Source organism: Podarcis pityusensis, assembly GCF_964106645.2.
Source record: "Podarcis pityusensis genome assembly, chromosome: 16".
In the NCBI taxonomy this organism is placed as follows: domain Eukaryota; kingdom Metazoa; phylum Chordata; class Lepidosauria; order Squamata; family Lacertidae; genus Podarcis; species Podarcis pityusensis.
Window position 1 is genome coordinate 12,226,229 of NC_138041.1, and position 22,075 is coordinate 12,248,303.

General features: G+C 46.8%; 1 protein-coding gene across 2 annotated transcripts in view; it reads right to left on the minus strand.

The window, feature by feature from the left end:
- DNAJC4 (DnaJ heat shock protein family (Hsp40) member C4) overlaps positions 1 to 22,075 on the minus strand; it is a 41,399-nt gene that overhangs the window by 16,731 nt on the left and 2,593 nt on the right. For both annotated transcript variants that reach the window (XM_080985546.1, XM_080985547.1), the window contains exons 2-3: positions 11,647 to 11,788; positions 8,648 to 8,747 (exon numbers count right to left, since the gene is read on the minus strand). In XM_080985546.1, the coding sequence (XP_080841672.1) occupies positions 8,648 to 8,747; positions 11,647 to 11,788 (242 nt within the window). The remainder of the gene's footprint in view (positions 1 to 8,647; positions 8,748 to 11,646; positions 11,789 to 22,075) is intronic.

Sequence of the window (22,075 nt, forward strand, 5' to 3'; positions counted from 1 at the left end):
AGTGGACAACAAAGATGTTCTGGAGCGATAAGGGGGTTGTGTCAGTTGGAGGCTGCGTGCAGATTTCCCCCTTACATGGGGAAGTGGTAGGGGTGGGGGGGAGGAAGCCCAGCACAGCATCCTGCGCCTTTCAGGCCCTTTAGCCGGTATTAGGGACAGGGCAAATCTGTCAACTTCAGTTTCTCCTTTTCCCCATTCTTAAATCCAGTTCTGCGCATGTACACGTCAGCATGTAAACTTACGAAAATTCATCAAGATTTTAGTGCGACGTTTTCTTCTAACACACAACGCAACTTTACCTAATACGCACATTTCTGCAAGCAATTTCCCCCAATATAACGTGGGGCTTTTTGTACATTATTTTCAGCAACAAATGCATTTTACGCATTCCTTACCATAGCATGTTTGTGCGCATCACTTTTGGCTGCAGAAATGCATTGCAAAATTCAGAGAAGTAGGGCTCTCGACGGATGGCTGTGTTTTGGTTCGTGAATTGTTTTGGGAACTGTAAACTTGGTAGGTTCGTCTGGACTGTGAAATGAACCGATTTTCTCCCCCTCTCCGCCCCCGTTCCCTAGCCATGATGCCCGGCAGTTAAATAGATGTTCAGAATGTTAAAGAGTTACGGATAGCCTGCCGGTCCCTCACCCAGCCCCACCGTCAATCTTCCCCAGCTAGAAAGGAAGCACAAAGCTCAATGTCCTTGCGAAAGAAAAACGCTTGCTATGCTGGGCAAACCAATAAATCCTCCCTAATGGTTAATTAAGAGATTTGACGCAGGAAAACAAGCGAGCTGGAGGGGGAGGCAATTGTTTTAAAGCAGCAGGTCAAATGCACACAGGCAGACCTTATTCTCCACTGGTTTAAAATACCAGGGTAGGAAGAGAGGGACAGAGGGCGATGTGGGGGGGGCAGGGGCAGGAATGTGCCAAGCAAAGGAAGATTCCCAGCTGTGACCTGCCTTTTCTGGAAGAGCCTGGCTGGGACAAGGCTGTGGGTTCCCAAACTGTGTCCCCACTCCCAGCGCCTCCAGCCTTTTGAACCCCTGTGCAAGCCCTTCCTCTGCCAAGCCGTCATTAGGCAGCTGCTTTGGGTTAAGGTCCCTCCAAACTGGTACGGTTTTGTGTGGGTAGGTGCGTTCTGCAACATGCCACTGATAGCGTAACAGTGCATTACTAGTGGATTGATAGAGGGCTGCCTGCAGATCATTCTGCTTTATGAGTAGTAGTTGTAGTTGTAGTAATAGTAGTAACAACAACAACAATAAATGTGTGCAAAAATACATTAGGGAACATTTGCAACAATATACGTATTAGGGGAAATTGCATTTTGGGGGGGAAATGTGTACATTAGAAGAAATGCATACTGAAACACTGGTGAATTTTCATGAGGATTAAAAAACAAATGTATGTATGTATATTTGCAAACCGACGTGGAAATGTGAAAAACTGAAATTAAGAGTGGAAAAATAAGAAACTGAAAGTGATCGGCTTGTTTATCCCTCCCTGCAACCAAGGATGGCTGATTTTGTCCTCGTGTGCACTTGGGACGCTCCTCTTTGGCCCCAGGCACAGGTCTCCTCTCTATTTACCTTGCAAGTGGTAGCTTTCGGGAATGGCGCTAGACAGCAAACACTGGCCACTGGGCTGCTGCTTACAGGAAGAACTGCATGAAGTGAGGTGGGGGAGAGGGGATGTGCGTACAGCAGGGCTGACTTTACCTCCTTCAGCAAAAGGGAGTGGTGAGCTACCAACTAGGCCCGGTGGGGGGTTGTTCTCTTCTGATGCCCAGGCATTGCCAAATCCCTCCTGCCCAATAAAGAGCTTCGGTCTTGAGAAACCCTCCTTCGTTTCCACTGCAACCAAAGCCAACCAAACATTGCCATTTCTACCTCAACGGTCCGCTAGCGAACTTGAAGGTATGCAAGACCCATCTCTCCGCTCGACCCCTGGCAGACAGATTACGATAACACTCTGCAAGGCTGGGGTGGTGGAGGAGACATTTATATTGCATAGATGGGGCAAGGATGGGGAGGGGGAAGATGTTAACCAATCGCAGGCAGGCGGATTCTAAAGCCTTAGAGGCATCTTGCCCCTTTGCACCGAGCCAGCTCCAAAACTTTTGCAAGAGTGCCTGGAACACCCCCGAATTGTACAATGTTTGGTCTGCCTTGATCCTTTCCCCCAGTATGATCTCCCCTCTCTCCTGCAGGCCTGGCTCACTCTCCTCTAGCAGGAGAGGGCTGCATGAGGGTGGAAGGGAGAAGGAGGGAGTGGAGCTGGCGAAAGGGACAGAACGTGCCCCTAGCAGACCACCTCATGTTAAAAATCTACTTGGGTGAGGGGATGAGGCAAGCCACAGACGAAAGAAAAGAAAGGGAAAGAGCCCCAGTTAAAGATTGATGGGAAGTGCTACTAGCTACGTGGGGCCTTTTGACATCGCCACCGCTGCTCTCACTCCAGCCCCAGTTTTAATTCCCGCCCGGGTTAGAGAAACAAGCAAACGTGTTCCACACTGGCCCAGACCTAGAGGCCCTTCCGCCCGGCCAAAAGAGATAAAAAGATTCCCAATGCTAAGATTCCTGGGCAGCCCTCCAAGGCAGCGGAGGCCAGAGGCGGGTGAAGGAGGGAGCCAGCCAAAGCGGCCACAACTGGGAGAGACAGTTTCGCCATGCAACAAGGGCAGGGGTTTTCCCAGAAGGGATTCTGGAAGAGAGAGATTGTACAGTGGAGCAGCAGGGGGACTTTCACGTGCATGGCTTAAATCAGCCTTGCATTTGACAACTTGTCCCTGGTAGCCATGGGCGACCGGAAATCCCACGCAGGCGAGTGACTGAGCTGACGGAGAAGGAATGGATCCGTTCCATCAGTGGAGGGAGGTTTGCTTGTTATGCTTTTACAGGAGGGGAAAACTGATCATGAAGTGGCACAGTCCACTTCTGCCATCTCAGGACTCTGCTGCCTTATGCTATGTGTGTAAAATCAGGACTTGGTAAGAAAATAGAGGAAGATATGTGAAGTTATTTGTCCAACAAGTTCAGTATTGTTTCCTCTGCATGGCAGCAGCTCTCAAAGAGTCTCACACAAAGGAGACTCCTTTCTGTCACCTGCCATCTCAGGGGTGGGGAACCATTTTCAATTGGGGGGCCGCACTCCCTTCTGGACAGCTGTCTGAGGGCCACATGCCAGAGGCAGAAGTGAGTGGACCATCAAAGGTATATTCTACCATTGTACTGTAAGCTATGTACTTTCCGCACACACACTATACTTTTTTTAATGCATTTGTACGTGATATACCACCCTCTGCACAAGTCACAGGGCAGTTTATAACTGAAGCATGCAGATAAAAATCTGAAAGAATAATGCGACCCTTTAAAAACACAAACAACAACAAATCAAGGAAAGCCAGTTAATCTGTCCTCCACTGAGACAAGCAAGAGGCATTATCGGAGTTCAAGTTACGCATTCCAGCCAGGGAAAATCACTCAGGGTGCAAAGCAGGGCCAGTGAAGGATTGTGGCCAGCAGAGGGTTCCAAGGGCCATACAAAGAGGCCCAAACGGCCGCATTCATCCAGGGGAAAACGTTAGTCACAATCAGTGGTGTTTTCACTGAGCTGCAGTTCAGTTTCTGTCAAATGCTCACTGTCTGTAACTATGTAACTCTTTAAGTAACATATATTCATTTCAATGTAAAGGAAGCATCAAAACAATGTAAAAAAACAAACAAAAACCTCATCAATTGTGCAGTGTTTGAGGACTTAGAAGCAACAATGATGTGGAAAAATGCCAATCAAATTCATTTGACTGGTTTTCATTCCCAACCACAAACAAACATGCAAACTCCTGCAATTCCCACTTCCTTTTCCATTGGAACTCTCTGGTATTATTATTTATTACTATCTGGTATTACTATTTATTTGTTGCATTTATACTCCAACTTTTTCTCCAAGGGGCTCAAGGCAGGGTATATGTTTCTCTTCCTCCTCCTCCTCCCCCTTGAATCCCCACAGCAAACCTGTGAGGTGGGTTAGGCTGAGAGGTAGTGACAGGTCCAAGTTCACCCAGTGAGCTTCAAGGCCAAGTGGGGATTTGAACCCTGGTCTCCCAGGTCTTAGTCCATCCCTGTTTGAGGATTTAATGCCTGTTTTTATACAATGCAGTATGGCTACTAATGGGGACAAAATGTGCAAGAGGAGGACTGGTCACTGGCCACAGGCCCGACCAACAAATAAAGCAGTTTTCCCTCCACCCCACCTTACACCTCTGAATAAATTGCCTCCACTTCTGATTTGTCACACCCTCCACCCCAATCATCCGGACGGGAGTTAAGTCGAATGTTCTCTTCCTCACTGGTGCAAGGGCTTGGTCTCAAAATAGCTCCTCACTCTCCCATCCCTAATGCAGTTACTAACTGGGGACATTGAGCCCAACCAGAAGCAAAGGCCAAACTGTCCCGTCCCCCCGTCCCCAGAGGTCCAAGTACCACTTGGAAGCGATCAGTTAAATAGCTGGGATGGGGAGGGAACAGATGCAAAGCTGCTTTCTGAGTGGTGGGGGGGAAAGGATGGCGGCAGGTCTGGAAGATGTCACTTTTTGCAGGGGCAGAGGGACAAAAAACAGCTGCGCGCAGATGGCGAGAAAGGCTATAAAACACTTGGCACAGGGCTACCGCTGCTGAAAGTGATATAGTGGGTTGTTGTTGTTTTGTAATGGCTAAAGGATAAAAACAAAACAGGACACACAGCAAGAGCTGCTACTGCACAGCTGGGAATCCCACCCCACACAAATTCCACGCAGAGGGAGCCCAGATTTGCAGCTCTGAAATTCTAGCAGTCTTTAAAAGCACAAGTGACCTGCTTGCACAATGTAATCTATTTTGCAACTGCCGGGGGGCCCTCCAGACTGCTGGGGTTTGGGGGTGGGCATACTCTGCAACATGGCACTGATGCAATAACAGTGGTGGGCTTATATCGGACTGTCCAAACATCGATCCATTGTATTAGTGGATCGGTGATACTTTCTCAATGTTACAGAGTTCTTGTGGCATTCTTACTCTATAGTGCAACAAAAGCAGGGAAGAAACTAACAAACCCCGGAATATTTATGACATAAAAAGTTATAGGATTTCAGAAAGAAGCCACGGGACATTCATTGGTTAGAAATGAAGCAGTCTGTCTGCCGCAAGACATTTGCAAGAACAAACAGTGCTGAAAGCAGAATTGTGTATAACCGCCCTGGTACCATTGTGAGAACTAATAACGCACAATAAAAGGGACATCTACTATAACTCACTATAATAATCTCAATAATAAAAAGGGACATCTGAAATGGCCTTGGATGTTTTCAAATTTCCTAGTGTTTGGGGCTGAAAGGCAAAGGACGGGAGATCTGGCCCACAGCAGTGAAAGATGGGAGAATTATGTGGTCTATAGAAGCTTATTTCCAGTCCCACTTTTGCTACTCTAGAAGCCCTGGAAAAAGGCATGGCTTCCAAACAACATCCTTTGCAGTCGTAAAGCCTAGAAACTATTTTCTTTTTCTTTAAAACGAAGGCTGAGATTTTCAGGATTCCACACAACTAAATCCAATGCTTGCATACTGTGCGACTGTGCACATTTGAAGGGCACAATACCTGGAAACTTGCGTAAGGTTTCTGCGAAGACAGACGGTAGTACTGCCTTAACGAGCTTAGGTCTGAGCAGAGCAGGTTTAAACACATTTTGCCCCAGAAATCCAGCAGTCTTGATCTTTGGGGGGGCGGGACCTAATTGCTGGAGACACAACTGTCCCGAATTCATCCACGCTGGAAGTTAAAAGCACCAAGCAGCGGGATTACTAATTGCTCTGTGGAAGATTTTGCAACCACATCAAAAGGGTCTGAATGCCTCCTCTGGCACTGAGGGGGTCTGCTTCCTCCTTAGTGGCGCCTGGCCAAGCCGAGAGAAATATCCACTGGAGCCACTCTAACCGTGGGCCCCTCCAGACTGGTGTCCTATTAAGGGTGTGTTCTGCAGCATATTTTTGACACGATACTTGAGCATTAGTGGCAGATTTATTCTTGTTTCATGATGCTTCCCTGATGTTCCCACGTGTCAGCAGCGGGTGTCAACTCACACGGCATCTGTGAAGTTAACACTTTGTTCGAATAATCAAGAAAGCTCAGGAGGCCAGGCCTAGTGAGCACAGCAACTCGTCCTGTTAGATCTTGCCCCAATGAGGCAGTTGAGGGGACTGAAGGTCCCCACATTCCCACAGTTCTCTAAGTCTCCTCCTTCTCTGAGTCCTTCCCAAGCAATCTGAGACTTTGCTGCCTTGCTTGCATTTGCTCCGCCCTCTTCATACCTCTTCTGGTTCTGGGAGACCAGGGCGAAGGGGAGCTGGTCACAGCAGGAGGGGCAGACCCTCTGACTTCTTCATCTCTGCCTCTTGGCCCCTTTCCTCTCCAGCCTCTGCTTCTGCCTCTGATTCTGGGCTGCTCTCTGCCACAGACTCTCCCTGCTCATTAAACTCTGTTACCTCTACAGCTTCCAACACCTCCTCCTCCCAGTCTGCTCCCTTCTCCCTCTGACCACCCATCCTCATCCCACCACCAATCTCCTGGCTCTGAGTCTTCTTCCCTTGGGGGTTCCCCAGCTGGTGCCTCCCACCACTCCTCTGCATGCATTGTCATCCAGTAATGACACCACATTACTGCCGTCTAGAAGGGCTGTAGCACCACAAAAGCGGGACAAAAAAGGAACCAGAAAATTTGTGTATAAAAAGTTTCAGCAGGACGTTACAGAATATGCACTGACTGGGAATGAAGCAGTGTAACCAGCCCAAAGCCTTTCCAGGTACAAACCATGGAAAGCGGGATCACGTGTGACCGCCATAATAGCACCGTGAGCACAAATTGTCAAGAATGCACAACGAAACAGACATCTGGAAAGGCCCTGCCTCACAGCAGGAGGTGCAAATAGGTTCTCCAGCTTGCAAATGTGTCCATGGGCTCCAAAAAGGGTGGGTTACTCTACGATGCTTCCTGCAAGGCCAACTAACCACGCACACTGGAAGTGCACCAGAGGGAAGGGGCTACCGCTGAGTGGTAGGGCATCAGTGATGCCATGCAGAAGGTCCTGGGTTCAATCCTGAGCATCTCCAAATAGGGTTGAGAGACACTCCCTGTCTGAAAACCTGGGAGAGTCGCTGCCAGTCAGTGCAGACAATACTGAGCTCAATGGACCAATGAGGTGACTCAGTATAAGGCAGCCTCCTACCTTCTGCCCAGGGATGCTCTGCCAGCGTGATGCTACAGTGCAAGAATCATTTTGGCTTGACACATTCAAAAGCAGTCACTGCAAATATGCTTGCTCTTTGCAGTATGGTGAGTGCCATTTGAGGTCTACCACATTAAGTGGCTCCCTTGGCTATCTATATGGTAGAGACAGCTCTGGAGTACCTTTGGGCTGAGAGACTGTTTGATTTTAAAAAGCCAGGTTGTCTCTTTCTAAAGCAGAAGAGGAATCCTGCAAAAACAAACACTGTGCTGGTTTTCCTTCGGGAAGTGGATCCAGGGCTCTTTCAGCTCAACACTGCCCTCTTCAGGGAAGAAGGGAGAGCAGAAGATCCAGGACACACCTGACCGGATGCAAAGGATGTTTTAGGTAGCTTTAGAGATGTCTTTAATGACAGACATGGGTGCAAGAAAATTTTGATTCAGTTCACATTCAAAGGCAAACCTACCAAATCTGCATTCAAAATAATGGGCAAAGCCAAACACAGGCCTCCTCCAAAATTGGTGCTTTTTTTGAATTTTGCAATGCAGCTCTTTGGTCAAGTAATGCATACCAAAAAAATTGCACAGAGTGGCTAAAGTGTGCATTAAATACAAACATTAGTAAAAATAGCATGTAAAAAAAGGCATTATATTAGAGGAAATTGGTTTGCAAAAATATATGGATTAGGCAAAAGTGCATATAAAAATACGTACATGCTGATGCATTTTTATGCAAACTGATGTGGAAATGTGGGGGACAGAATTTAAGACGGGGGAAATGAGAAACAGAAAGTGACAGGTCAATCCATCCCAAGTTTCAGCACACACAAAGCTTACTTGCCCTTCTCCCATCCAAAGTAATCCACAGTGGTCACTTCCCAACAGCCTCTTTCATCCTATTTTTTCCACAGAAAGTTTGTGGGAAGGTTAAATGATGTCGGCTATTTACTGTGCATATGTTTCGAGGAAGGGTTACCCCACACCTTCTGGCACATCTTCCCATCCACTTCTGATGGACTGACTGTTGTCTACAATGGCTGAGGGTGACAAGAGCCGGAGTCCAAGAACATCTGGGTGGCCAAAGGTTCTCCATCTTTGGCCTAGGGGGTAGCCTCTCATAGCACCCTTGTGGAGAGGTTCAACCACCCTTGTGTACATAACATATGATGAAAGCACATGGCTTCCCCCAAAGAACCCTGGGATCTGTAGGTTGTTAAGGATGCTGGGAACTGTAGCTCTGTGGTGGTGATCTATAGTTCCCAGGATTCTTTGGAGGGCAGGGGGTGTGCTTTAAATGTAGAATGTGTATGCTCACCAAGTTGGCTTCAGGGGGTGCTGTTTCCTCCTGCAAATGTATATCCCTCTGTCCCTCCCACCCATTTTATAACACACCTTCTTTGACTTGCTGAAGAAGGCCTGCTTGATCTCCTCCAGGGTGGCATCCTGCTTGATCCCCAGCAGGTCATAGTAGCTGCTGTTCCTGGCTGGCGACCTATGAGGAGGAGGAATTGGTTATGCTGACGTCATCGCCCATGTCTCCTCCCCGCCCACAAATCTCTCAATGTTGACACTTGTTTATTTATCACATTCATGTACTTCCTTTCCTCCAAGCTCAAGGCGGCATGCATAGTTCTCCTCCTCCCCATTTCATCCTCACAACAACCCTGTGAGGTAGGTTAGGCTGAGAGACAGTGACTGCCGAGTGGGGACTTGGATCCTAGTCTCCCAGGTCTTAGTCCCACAGCTATACCACATTGGCTCTGACATGCGCCACCAAGCACTAGTGTGGCCATTTTAAGTAAGTCTTTACCATTCCTAGAGAGAAAGTTAGGAGAGGATTGGAGCATCTGCGTATCTCTCGTTGGAAACAGAATGTATGATCTATTGCTGTATCAGAAAAAAAATAACAAAGAGATTACATGCTTCAAATAATGCAAATGATGCAAACGATTTTGTTGACATACGGCATCCTTTTATAAAACACTTTGCTGATAATCCTGAAGAATGGCAACTACCAAAATCACAGAATGGATTTTGGCAAACTTAACCAGATTGATGAGTTCGGGGGGTGGGGGGGAGTTGGGATTTTGGTTTTGTATTCTTTCCTTTCTTTTTTTGGTCATTGTTATGTATTGGAAATAAATAAAACAATGTTTTAATAAAATAAAGAAAATTATGAGGCTAAAAGTGCTGGTACCTTTTAAGTGATTCTGTGAAATGAAAGGGAATGTGGCTACCTTGGATACTTTTTCTGGTACCTAGGAATGCTCCTTGTTGCTGATGGACAGCAACATCATAAGTGTGTGTGTGTGTGTGTGAGAGAGAGAGAGAGAGAGAGAGAGAGAGAGAGAGAGAGATGGATGCTATTGTGTTGTGTCAGTGGCGCTCTCTTAAAATCTGAAGTCTGGTCCAAAAAGGTTGACAACTCGTGGTCCACACATGCTCACACTCCCTTTCCTGTCCTCCATCCAAGCAAGCAAAAGGCATTTTTAGTGTTCAAGGACACATTTCATCCCGGGCAAGAAACACTCAAGAAAGTTGCCAGGCTTGGGTGTGGCTCAGAAAGGGGTGGTGGTAGCCTAGGGCAGGCTTCCTCAACCTCGGCCCTCCAGATGCTTTTGGCCTACAACTCCCATGATCCCTAGCTAGCAGGACCAGTGGTCAGGGATGATGGGAATTGTAGTCTCAAAACTTCTGGAGGGCTGAGGTTGAGGAAGCGGAGAGTCTTGGGGGCCAGAGAGGCTTTGAGGGGTGCGTTTGACTTCCAAGCATGAGGTTCCTGATCTACACAGAATAGCAACAGCTCTCCAGTGTTACAGAGAGGAGTTTTTCTCCTACCTGGAGATGAGAGGATTGAACCTGGGAGACTTCTGCATGCAGAGCAGACACTCTCCCACTGAGCTGTGGTTTTTACTAAACAACAACACAGGACGTTAGTCTAGAGGATGCTCAGAAAAGCAAACAGGCTGAGGGGGGCACTGGGAGCTGACATACAGGGCTCTTTCCCTCCTTCCCCTGGGTACACAAAATTCAAGAATCACTGTGAAGAGTGCTTGGTAAACGATATGCAAGAAATAAGTCTCCCCTCTCCACACACACACACACACACACACACACACACGCATACAGAGAGAGAGGAAATAAAAGAACAGGCGGTTCATTACAAACTCAAGAGGACAAGACTGAAAAGAATATGCATAACATCCACCAGCTGTGTATATAATATCCTCCGTAATCCACCAACCAAAATACTCTGTTATCGGTAAGGACCAGAATGGGAGCAGCTTGCCAATGGAAGGGGATGCAATTCTCCCACTTCCTGTGATTCCTTTTTTTGTTTTGGGAATAAATCTTGATAATTCAACCAGAGTAAATAGTTAAAGGAAAGGAGAGAGAGAATTAAACAGGTGCAGGCCTGCAAAATGGGTGGGCTGTTATGCTTCGTGGCTTCTTGCCACTGGAAACAAAAGAAGAACAAGGGAGATTTCATATGCTGGGCAAATGCAATGGGGTGATCCCCTGTGTGCAGCGTGGGGGAGCCTGTGGGCACCCTCATCTGAATCCAGAGTACTCCAGAGATCAGTAGAAGGGACCTGGAAGCACAGAAGATATATTTGGGGTGGGCAAGAGCTGCCTTGTATCATTGCTCTGCCCTGCTCAGTTCTGTGTCCTCACTGGCAGTAGTTCTCCAGGATTTCAGACAGAGGACATTTCCGGCCCCACAGAGAGATGCCAGGGATCGAACCCGGGACCAAAGCAGTTGCTCTACCACTGAGCTAAGGCCCTTCCCCTCTCTTACCAGCCTTATGGTATTTATCCCAGGCACAGTCACTCCAGAGGCCTTATTCCGCCTGCCTGGTATTGCAAACACCCCTAAGCCCTTTTCTGTGACTGACAGGGGCTCTGAGGACTGAGAACACACACACGTCCTGGATAGCACACCAGGCTTAAGTCCCAGCCTAAGGCCACGAGGTCCTGGGTTCATGTCCCCAACATCCTGTCATGACCCTGGGACTGTTTCCCCTTTCTTCAGGTGAGAAGACTGAGGAGCCAGAAGGGGAAATGGAAGAGAAACGTCTTTGGCAGAAGCCAAGAGACACTAGATTCAGACTTAGGTTGCATAGACACTACACATTTAAATCACACGGCTTCCCGCCAAAGAATCCTGGGAACTGCATCTTGTTAAGGGTGCTGGGAATTGTAGTTCTGGGAGGGGGTGAACTACAGTTGCCAGGATTCTTTGTGGGAGGAAGTTATGTGTTTTCAGTGTATGGCGGGCACACTATTGCCAATGCATCATCAGAAGTCTGCTCTCATAGTGTTCGTCCCGAGCTTTGTTCAAGGCCCTGCATTGTAATACATCCCAAATGAGCTAGGAGGAGAGCACTCACCGGCTGCAGAACGCGGTAGAAAACACCCGGTGCCTGGCACTTTGGCACAGCCAGCAGCAACGGCACATGGAAAAGGGAATGGCTAATGTCATATTCAGACCTCCCGAAGAGCGCCACACCCTGGTCCTGGGAAGATGCCAACCTAGGAAAGAGAAAGAAAGGGAAGGCATCTGGGATTTGAAGTTGAAGTCTGTGTGGTGCTTTAAGATCTTAAAAGCATTTCACAGGCATAGACTGACTCAGTAATCCGTACAACGGCCTTGTAAATTAGGCCAGCATAATGAACATCCCCCGTGCTGCACTTGGGAGAGTGAAACCAAAATTTAAAAGTGGCTCAGATAAGGTGACCTCGAGAGCCTTGCTGCCAAGCCAAGATTATTTTATTTAAAAGATGTGCATCAGGAAGCACTGGCAAAGTCCCCCGAAAGGATTTTTCCTTGAGATGGCAGGTTTGAAAACAAGTTGATCTTCTCAAACTGTCCCATTCAGTCCTGAAACATCTAGAGGGCACCATGTCACCAAGTGGCACCTCTCTGGTGAATGCCTTGTGTACTTTGTACTGGGGACCCCAATGGGGAAAAAAATTATTTAAAAACTTGGAAACAGCATAAGGGCTGTTGTGCTAGGATTGTCCAGGGTTTGTGAGGGTCTTCAAAGTCAGGATAGGCAGGGATAGACTGGTCAACGACTGATTTGAGTCTCACCCACCCCAACTGGAAGAACCAGCAGGCTAGGCGCCTCTGGTCATTATTTCCATGATCTGCTGAACTCTGGCCAGGAACTCACAGGTGGTTGTGCTTTACTTGGCTCCTTTCAGTTGTGGCAGCCCTTCCCTTTCCCATACAGCTGCACTGGTTTCCAGTTCATTTTCAAGGCCAATCTAAGGTGCCCCAACTATCTGAAAGGTCACCACCCTTGGAAGTTCGGTGGGACGGGAGAGGGCCTTCTCTGTGGCAGCCCCTAAGCTGTGGAATTCCCACCCCACAGAGGTGTGTCCTGCACCTTTCTTTATATAGCTTTTATCGTATGCTGAAGACACATCGCTTTACCCTGGCCTTTGACACCATATATATATATATATGGTGTCAAAGGCCAAGGCCAGGATAAAGCGATGTGTCTTCAGGGTTGTGTGTGTGTGTGTGTGTGTGTGTGTGTGTGTGTTATGACCCACTTACCCTATTCTTGGGATTGTAATTTGACTTGAACTATTTTTAATACTGTATTTTTTAAACTGCTGCAACCCAGCATGGGATCTTACACTAAAGTACAGGTAAGAAAACATGTAAGTAAATTATTATGATTGCATTATCCGTCAGCTGCTTCAGATGTCTATTTATGCCTGGACTTTCTCTGACCCATAAGATTGGATCATGCTTATAAATATTGTTTTCCTGTTTTTTATGGTGCACCTTTATTGTTGTTGTTATTTATAAGACTTGTTACCTGGAGATCTCCGAGTACTTAAGAATACATTTTAAACATCAATGCATTATACCATAAAAACAGAACAAGACAACCCCATAACAGCCGTAGGAAGCATTGGGAGATAACATCATCGTAGTTCATCTTAGGACACACTTGTATTATTTTTATGCTGTATTTTTTGTATACCACTTAGAGAATTTTAATTATTAAGTAGTTTAGGGCTGCTTTTAAATTAACTAAAACACACATATCAGATGCTGCCATTGAATAGGAAAGTGGACTAGATGATCCCCAGATTTCACCCACCCAGAAAATGCTATTGATTGTTCATTTCTGCACAGTGCTGGCACAAGACTCCATGTTTGAATTCACTCCCAGAGAAGTAGGAGGAATCCTTATTTCCTTGCTTCTAGAAAAATAGTACATCAGGCAGAAGGGCTATACTGGCTGAACCCTTGACCTTTTAACATGTCAAATTTGGCCCGTTGCCTGACAGCTGCCTCTGGTGTTCCCAGTGTTAATCCAGAGCCAAACAATTATCAGAATCCACAGCAAACCTTTGGAAAACATGTCCCCCTCCAGACGTCCTTTTTATTCTGTATTTAATCATAGAATCATCAAACTGTAGATTTGGAAGGGACCACAAGTGTAATCTAGTCCAACCTCCTGCAATGCAGGAATCTTTTGCCCATCGTGGGGCTTGTGATTGTTACTGGGACAATTCTACACAATCCCACTTTCCATAATTGTTTGTGCCTGAAAAGGGTTTTGTGGTGGACGGACCGCTATGTTTCCAAACAGTGCGTGCCTTGTAACTTCCTGCTAAAATCCTGCAACTTTTTGTGCTGCAAATGCTCTTGTGTTTGGCTGGCTGGTTTGTCCCCCTTTCGTTGCTCTGCGGCGCAAGAGTGCCCCCCTCTGGACAGCAATACTGCGGGAAACATTGGGAAAGCATTGCAGAGCAGCTAATAGAATGGAATAGAATGGAATTATGTGTGGACAGTCCAGTATAAATCCAGCACCAATGCACTATTATTGTGTCAATGGCATGTTCCAGAATAGCCTATCACACACACACACACACACACACAACCCCACCAATCTGGAGGAGCCCCATGGCCGTTATCTCCCGCTGACCTTGAAGCGGTCAGGGAACACCGGTCCCTTCCTGGCTTCAGTCAGGCACTCCTTTAATCAGGAGCCAAAAATTATAAAGATGTAGTTCTCCATCTGCATCCCTGTCACTCGGCTGAGTTGTTGCTATGGCAACCACCCTGTGACCCCCCCCCTTTCTCTGTCACGTCCCATCGCCGCAAAACCATCAACGTGCCTCCCTTTGCCCTTTCTCAGCAACAACAAAATAATCATTATGATTTCTCGCTGTCTCCTCCAGGTCCAGGCCACACTGACGGCTAGCTTGCTCCTGAGCTGATGGGGATGAGGAAATCAGCAAGCCACCCCACAAAATTCATGCCTGGCCAGCCGCCAGCCCCCACCCTGACAGCTGAAGTGCTGAAGCAAACATTAACCAAGCAGAGGAAAACCATCTCAGTGGGAGGCAGGCCTGTTAAAAGGGGGGAGCGGGTTTGCGATGTTACGGATACGCTGTCATTTTCCTGCCGTTTTTTACAGATAAAAGAAGGATTTGCCACCTGTTTGGCTTCCCAAAGCGCCTTACACTGGCTCAAATCCTCTCTCTGTAACCTCTCCCCACCGCTCACAGGATAACAGTCTTGTGAAGTTAAAAATATAACACGACAGACATAGGAGGCTGCCTTGAACTGAGCGTCACACACCATTGGTCCATCTAGCCCAGTATTTTCTTCGCTGACTGGCGGCAGCTCTCCAGGGTTTCAGGCAGGGGGTCTCTACTAGCCCCACCTGCAGATGTAGGGAATTGCATGGGACGTCCTGCATGCAAACAGACACTCCGCCCCTGAGCTCTACCCCTTCCCACACCCACCGGAGATGCTGGGACGCCTGGGATTCAAGAGAACACAATTTTAGAGAAAACGTCTGCTTGCAGGAATCGTATTTCCCCCAAATATCGTCACCCCCTCTAACTTCGCCATCCCTTGGTTTCTCAATGCAGGAAGAAGAGGGGAGGCAGAGGGGAGTTGGGGGAGTACATGCAAAGGTAAAAGAAAACACTTTTTAAACAAACACCTTGGAAGGCGGTGGACTCTCCTTCATGGGAGGTTTTTAAACAGAGGTTGGGTGACCACCTGTCAGGGATTCTTTAGCTGTGATTCCTGCGTCGCAGGGGGCTGGATCAAAAGCCCCTTGGGGGTCCCTTTCAGCTCTACAGTCCTGTGGTTCCATGAAGTGATTGCATCTCCTTGACTGAGCAAACTGCCCCGAGAGAAAGGGCACCGACTGACTGCCTGGATGACTAGCAGTGTATTTTTAGCAAACTGTTTTGCTGGCCCGAGTCAGAGCCCAGTCAGCTGGGCCCCCACCACATAAGGCTAAACTCATTTCAGATTAATTCAGTGGACCCAGCGCATTGCAATTCTTTCTCCGTTTACAGTGGTACCTTGGTTTTTTAATGTCTCGGAAGTCGAACATTTTGGTTTTCGAACTTCGAAAACCCAGAAATAAATGCTTCCGTTTTCGAACACGGCTTGGAAGTCCAACAGCTTCCGCTGAGTGTATATGTTATCTTTTTCAATTTTCTCTATTAAAAAATTGGCAGACCAATTTTTGCGCAGCTGTTTCCAAATGTTTTTCCGAATGGTCTTCCGGAACAGATTACATTCGAAAACTGAGGTACCACTGTATTTATTTCCATTTCAGAGGTAAGCCAGGTACTTCTACACACACACACACACAGAGAGAGAGAGAGAGAGAGAGAGAGAGTTTCCACCACCATCTCTTCCTTTCTGCCAACTCAGCAGTATTAAGTGTTTATTTCTCCTTGTTTCAGAGTTTGCAGAAACACCATCTGGCTCATTACAGTGTGGAGCACATGGAAATAAATTCTACACCATTAATCAGGACAAAACAAACAAACAATCAGATAGAAAGAGGCCAAGCCAAGCATCCCAAAAGGGCAGTTGTAGGTGCTTTGTAGGCACCAGCAGCTAACACTTGGGGAAGGGCCGAGGATCAGTGGGAGAGCATCTGCTTTGAATGCAGAAGGTGCCAGGTTCAATCCCTGGCTTCTCCAGAAAGGGCTGGGACAGTTTACCAGCAGGTTAATCACATACAGAACCTTATTCCAAAAAATAACTTAATAGCACTTTCTTCTAGCAGTGTTCATAAAATGGAATACTGATCGAGGAACAGCAATCTTTTCTCATCAGGGAATGATAAGAGCCAGCTGGCCTTCCATTAACATGACTGTATGGTCTGGTAGACCCAGGAGAGCTCAATTTAGTCCCTTTGGATGAAAACCCGTGTCCTTCAAGCAGAGGGCACAGCCCAATCAGATTTAGATAAGGGACAGTGAAACCTTCTGACCCATTTGTCAGAGCAACCAGGGCTTCTGTCTCAAAGCAGGTAGAAAGGCAATGGAGCAAGGAGACTAGGGATTCAGTCCTTGCTCTCTTAGGTCCCCTCCCAGGCATCCTTTTTATTGTGCCCTCCTGACGATTTGCGCTTGTGGTAATGGTTATACCCAACCCCTCTTTCAATACTGTTTCATGGAAGCATAGAATTGTAGAGTTGGAAGGGATTCCAAAGGTCATCTGGTCCAATTCCCTGCAATGCAGGAATCTCAACTAAAGCATCAATGACAGACAGCCATCCAACCTCTGCTTAAAAACCTCCAAGGAAGGAGAGTCCACAACCTACCGAGGGAGACTGTCAAACAACTCTTACTGTCAGAAAGCTCTTCCTGATGTTTAGTCAGAATCTCCTTTCTTATAACTTGAAGCTATTGGTTCGAGTCCTTCCCTCTGGAGCAGGGGAAAACAAGCTAGCTTCCATGTGACAGCCCTTTAGGTATTTGAAGATGGCTATAGTATCTCCTCTTTTGACGATTTGTGGCAAACCACAGTTTGCTATTTTGTTCATGCAAGGTAAACAATGGTTTGGGCAAACCATAGTTCTACAAACCACAACACTGAGGTCACAACTGTGGCTGACGTAAGCCACAATTTGCCAAGCTCACTTTGCACCTCCATTCATAAAGTGCTAAGGTGTGTGTGTGATGTTCACATCACTGCTGACTCGTTTTTCTAGTCGGATTGAAGCTGGTTTGAGAAAATAATGCATCAAACAGCAGTATTTGTCAAGAAACTACAGGATCAGCATGGATGGTGGCTAATGTTGTGCAGATTAGAGTTGAAAAGCTAGCAATAGGGGTGAACCGGATGCAGAACAAGCAGCAACATGAACATACTCTGAAGTTTGCATATTAGAAAAAGCAAAAGGGTTTGGAAAGAACTTGCTCATCATATCCCCAAGGAGAAATTTCAACTGTAAGGGCACAGTGTCTGCGACTCCCAGTCCCTGCAGCAACTTTCACCATACTAATCAAAACAAATGCTAATTAGAACAGCTCATGCACACCGAGGCTTAGGCTGCAACTCACTTTTAAAACCTCACTGCTCCTTTCAGCCAGTGTAGCAAATGGGAGCCAATCCAGCTTTATTGCTAGTATCATTTCTGCCCCCCCCTTTTTTAAATTAACTTTTTTTTAAAAGACAAGTAAACAAAGCAGCTGGGACCCACAGGCCATTTGTTTTCACAGTAATCCGGTCGCTTACCAGCAAGCACTACCTATTAAACTAGGCCAGGTTAGTTGCACCCCAGGGAGAACTTCAAGAAGTGAAGACTGGAGGAATTTAGGACCAAAGAAGTTCAAGCAACAATTGCTTAAAAGAAAACAGAAATAAAGGCACAGGGTGCAGGGGTGAAGGCAAGGAATATTTTGAAGCGTCTGACAGCTGCTTAAAATGCGCAGGCTTGGAGCCCCCTGCGGGGTATTACGGTTGCACACAAAACAACCTTGAAGCTGTCGGTTGCATGCTGTGCTTAAACCCCCACAGGAAATACCGAAGGCACAGAGTGTTGCTTCAGTCCAGTGTAGCCTATTCAAGGGGAAGGGGGTCTTGGGTTAACCCAGGGGAGCACACTGTAACCTGGCAGACAAGTCTGAGCTAACAGCTAAGCCACAAGAATTTTACCAGCTGAATTTAAACCTTGAGAGGCTACTGCTGGCCTGGCAATTGTGCACAAACACAGGAAGTCAGTCCATCTGCCTCAATATTGTCTACACCAAGAATGAGAAATCTGGGACCCCCCAGATGTTCACAGAATCATAGAACTGTAGAGTTGGAAGGGATCCCAAGGGTCATCAAGTCCAACCGCTAAAGCATACATGACAGATGGCCACCCAAGGAGCTTCCACTATCCCTGGCCATTGGTGACACTGGCTGGAGTTGGAGTCCGAAAAACATTTGGAGGGCCTCACAGGTCCCTCAATCCACTGATGGGATGGAAGCAGCTCTCCAGAGTCTCAGAGAACAGTCTTTCCTGGGCCTGCCTATACATGGCTTGACTACTGAGCCATGGCTGTTCCCTAAACGATGGTCTGCTCTGTTGAATGAGCAAGGTCAAAAGGCCAAGTTCCTAATATTAAACCTGGCTTGGCCAATCTCATACTGTCTCCTGCTGCCTTCATGGCACTGATGCTGTTCTGACACAATCTGGGGATCTCTAGATGTTGCTGAACTTCATCAGCATGGCCAGTAGTTAAGGATGAATGAAGTTGAGGCCCAGCCATATCTGGAGGGCCACAGGTACCCCACCACTCTGCTAGATGGACTTCTGATGTCCTGATGCCACATAACAGCCACTGGCCCTCAGAAGACAAGCTCTACCTCCAACCTTTATTGGCTGAGCAGCTCTGGTGTTACGGACTATCTATGGACATTCCAACTTCTCAAGAAGAGTTCTCAGTCCAGCTCCAGCCAGCATGGCCAGTGGTCAGGGATGATGGAAACTGCAGTCCTGCAACATCGAGAGGGCCACAGGTTAGGGAAGGCTGACCCAATGGCTTTGGTGCCCAAAAAGGACTCTTACCTCACACTGTCTTAAGTAACCTATAAGAGAGCTGGGGTTAACAAGTCACACAAGAGTACCTTCTTTTTCAGTGGGGACAACTGGAATCCTAGTGGACTGTGGTATTTTAAATTAAAGGAGAATAGCCAGAATGTTTTACATAGTAGGATTTGTGCAACTGGAAGAAAAGTTAAATGGGGTGGCCGCAGAACTGTGCCTGCAGATGCTTATCAATATGAATTGTTTTACACAGACGTAACTCGATGAACGTAGTAAGTAAAATAAGGATTATCTTCAAACAAAATTTTAAAAAGCCATAAAACTTCAAGAATGTCTTTGGTTTTTCTTCATGGTCTGTCTCACATGTCAAAGTCCCTGACAAACTCCACTTGACCTAACATTCATTACCATGCTGTTTTAAGCCCAAATTTAGCCTTCATCAGGCAATGGGGCGGTGGGGGAACTATACTCCCAAATGGAGCTGGGGGTGGGGAGCAAGGCGAGATGAACTCCTGGCATTCCTTAAGCGCAGCAGCAAAACAAACAGCAATTAGGTCACTAAAACAGGTTTAACTCTCTGACTTCTTACACGCCTTTTTTTGCTTCCTCATCCCACAAGGATTGCTATAAAGTTGAAAGGTATCTGCTAATCTGTGCTATAGAGAGGGTGGAGGAGAGTTTTGGATATCATCTTTTCCCTTCAGCTAATGCTCACACTCACCCCTACATAGCCAGGCCACTCCTTTCAAAACAAAGACAGTAAACTTTTGTAAAATAAAATAAAATATTTTTTAAAATCCCCCAAAACAACCAAATCTATTATTTCTTTCAGGTATTTATTTACCACATGAGAAAATTTCTAAGCAGTGATGGGCAAGGTTGTAAGACACATCAGACCATTACCTGAAGTTAAGCAAGGCTGAGTCTGATCAGCATCTGAATTGGTGGCCACCACATGGGCGCTGTTTTAAGCTCCATGATAAAATATATTCACATATTCACACACACATACACACACACACCGCAAAAAAGCCCAAGCCTCTGCTGCAGAACGTGGTAACTAAGGGCTGGTAATCTTTGGGGCACTTCTGGATGACTTGTTTATTGAGCATTGGTCCCAATTTGTTTCAGGGGAAGTCTTCAGGGGAAGACGCTGCACCAAGCAAGCAAGCAATCCCACACTTTCCAATGGATTTCCACCCCCCTTTCCTGTTTTCAGGAAGTCTGGGTTTTGAAAGTAATCAGGCTTACTGCGCAAGACATCCAACTGTGCAACCACAATGTGAGTGAATCCCACCCCAAAATAGCAACGGTCTGGAAGCACCCTTGGAAATCTTGTGCTCTTGCACACTTCCTGTGACTTTTTTTTTTTTAAGTGCACGCACAGAGGTACAGAAATATCATTCCAGGAATGTGAAAACAGAGTGGAGGGAAGGGGTGGGAGTGGTAGCAATTGAGGGGTGGGGCCTGAATTGCAGGGAGCTGGGCTACACGACCCTTGGAGTCCCTTCCAACTCTACAATTCTATGAACACACAACATGGGAAAATTGTATCACTGGTGTGGACCAGAAACAGTGGTATAGCTATGAAAAGAAGACTTAAACCATGCATTGTGTGAAGCCTGGTGGGCCAATTATTCATTTATTAATGTATATCCTGCTTATATGCCAAAATGACTTCTAAGTAGTTTAGAATTAATCAAGAACACAGCAGGGTGGTGGGGAGGCACTCAGCTATTTGTCTGCAAGATAGCGCCTTATACAGAAGCAATGTAACAGCATAATCCTAACCACATTGTGTTTGGGAAAGGGCTGTAGCTTGGTGATAAGAGCATCTGCTTTGCATGCAGAAGGTCCCAGGTTCAAAACCCCGGCATCTCCTGGGGGAGTCTCCCTGCCTGAAACCCAGGAGAGCTTCTGCCAGTCGGTGTGCAGACAACACTGAGTTAGATGGACCAAAGCTTACGTTCCGACTTCCGGGGGAGGCGCCTCCGATAATGACAGAATGCCTCTGACCGGGAGGAATCTGCTCCGTGGAAATCTGGGTCTGGCCGCCACGGCGAAGGCGGAGACCCGTTAAAATCACAGCCGGGAGAAGCCTGTGAACGTGGGATTCGGCGGGCACCTTTTGCGCCTCCCCCACTCATGGGGAACCCCGGTTTTTGGGGCTCCGGAGCGACGTGGGGTGAGCGGTGCGGTGCATCGAATTGTCTGCTTCTTCCACAGAGTGAAGCCGCATAGCTGTTGCTGGAGAGCGCTGACCTTTTCCTGTGGACAATTTGACTTTAAAGTAATTACCCGTGAGTAGAGCTGAAACGGAAGAATTGGATTTCTAAAAGTTTAATTAGGTATCGTAACGGGGAGGTTCAAAACAGGAAGTCCGCCTTCCCTTTTTGTAAATAGACTGAGGCAATAAAGTTGCAAGCTGGAGCCCTGGAAGGTCTTTTGTAAAAGATCAAATTTCCAATGGTAAAGAACATTAAACCCCCTCTTGGAGGCAGGAGAAGAGAGGGGGAAGTTGCAGATTGAGTATGCCTGCGGGAGAGAGCGAAGAGGCTTAAAACACCGCCGCTCTGACACTGGAAACGGGCTGCTAGTAGGATTGACGTCTCTTGGAATGTTCATTGACAGCGCTTAGAACGTTCATTGACAGCTAGCTAAATAAGAGAAATACACTGTTTCTACTGTTCCCGGCTGCTTTAAAAAGGAGTAAAAGTAACTGAAAATTGAAACTAATTTGAAACTAACTTCGGATTGCTTAAAAGAGGATACTATTGCCTGTTACAAATAGAAACTGTTTCCCCCTAGTGGAAGCCTTTGAAACTGGTTGATTTACAAGAGTTGGACTAGGGGAATTTCCAGCTGCAAGTTAAAAACCGTGAGACTCTGGGACTAACCTTGAATCTTTCAAATGTTATGGTAAATGGAAGAGGAAAAACAGACCAGTCAACTGTTGATAAAACATTAAGGTCTGGGAGGACTTGGTAACAATCCA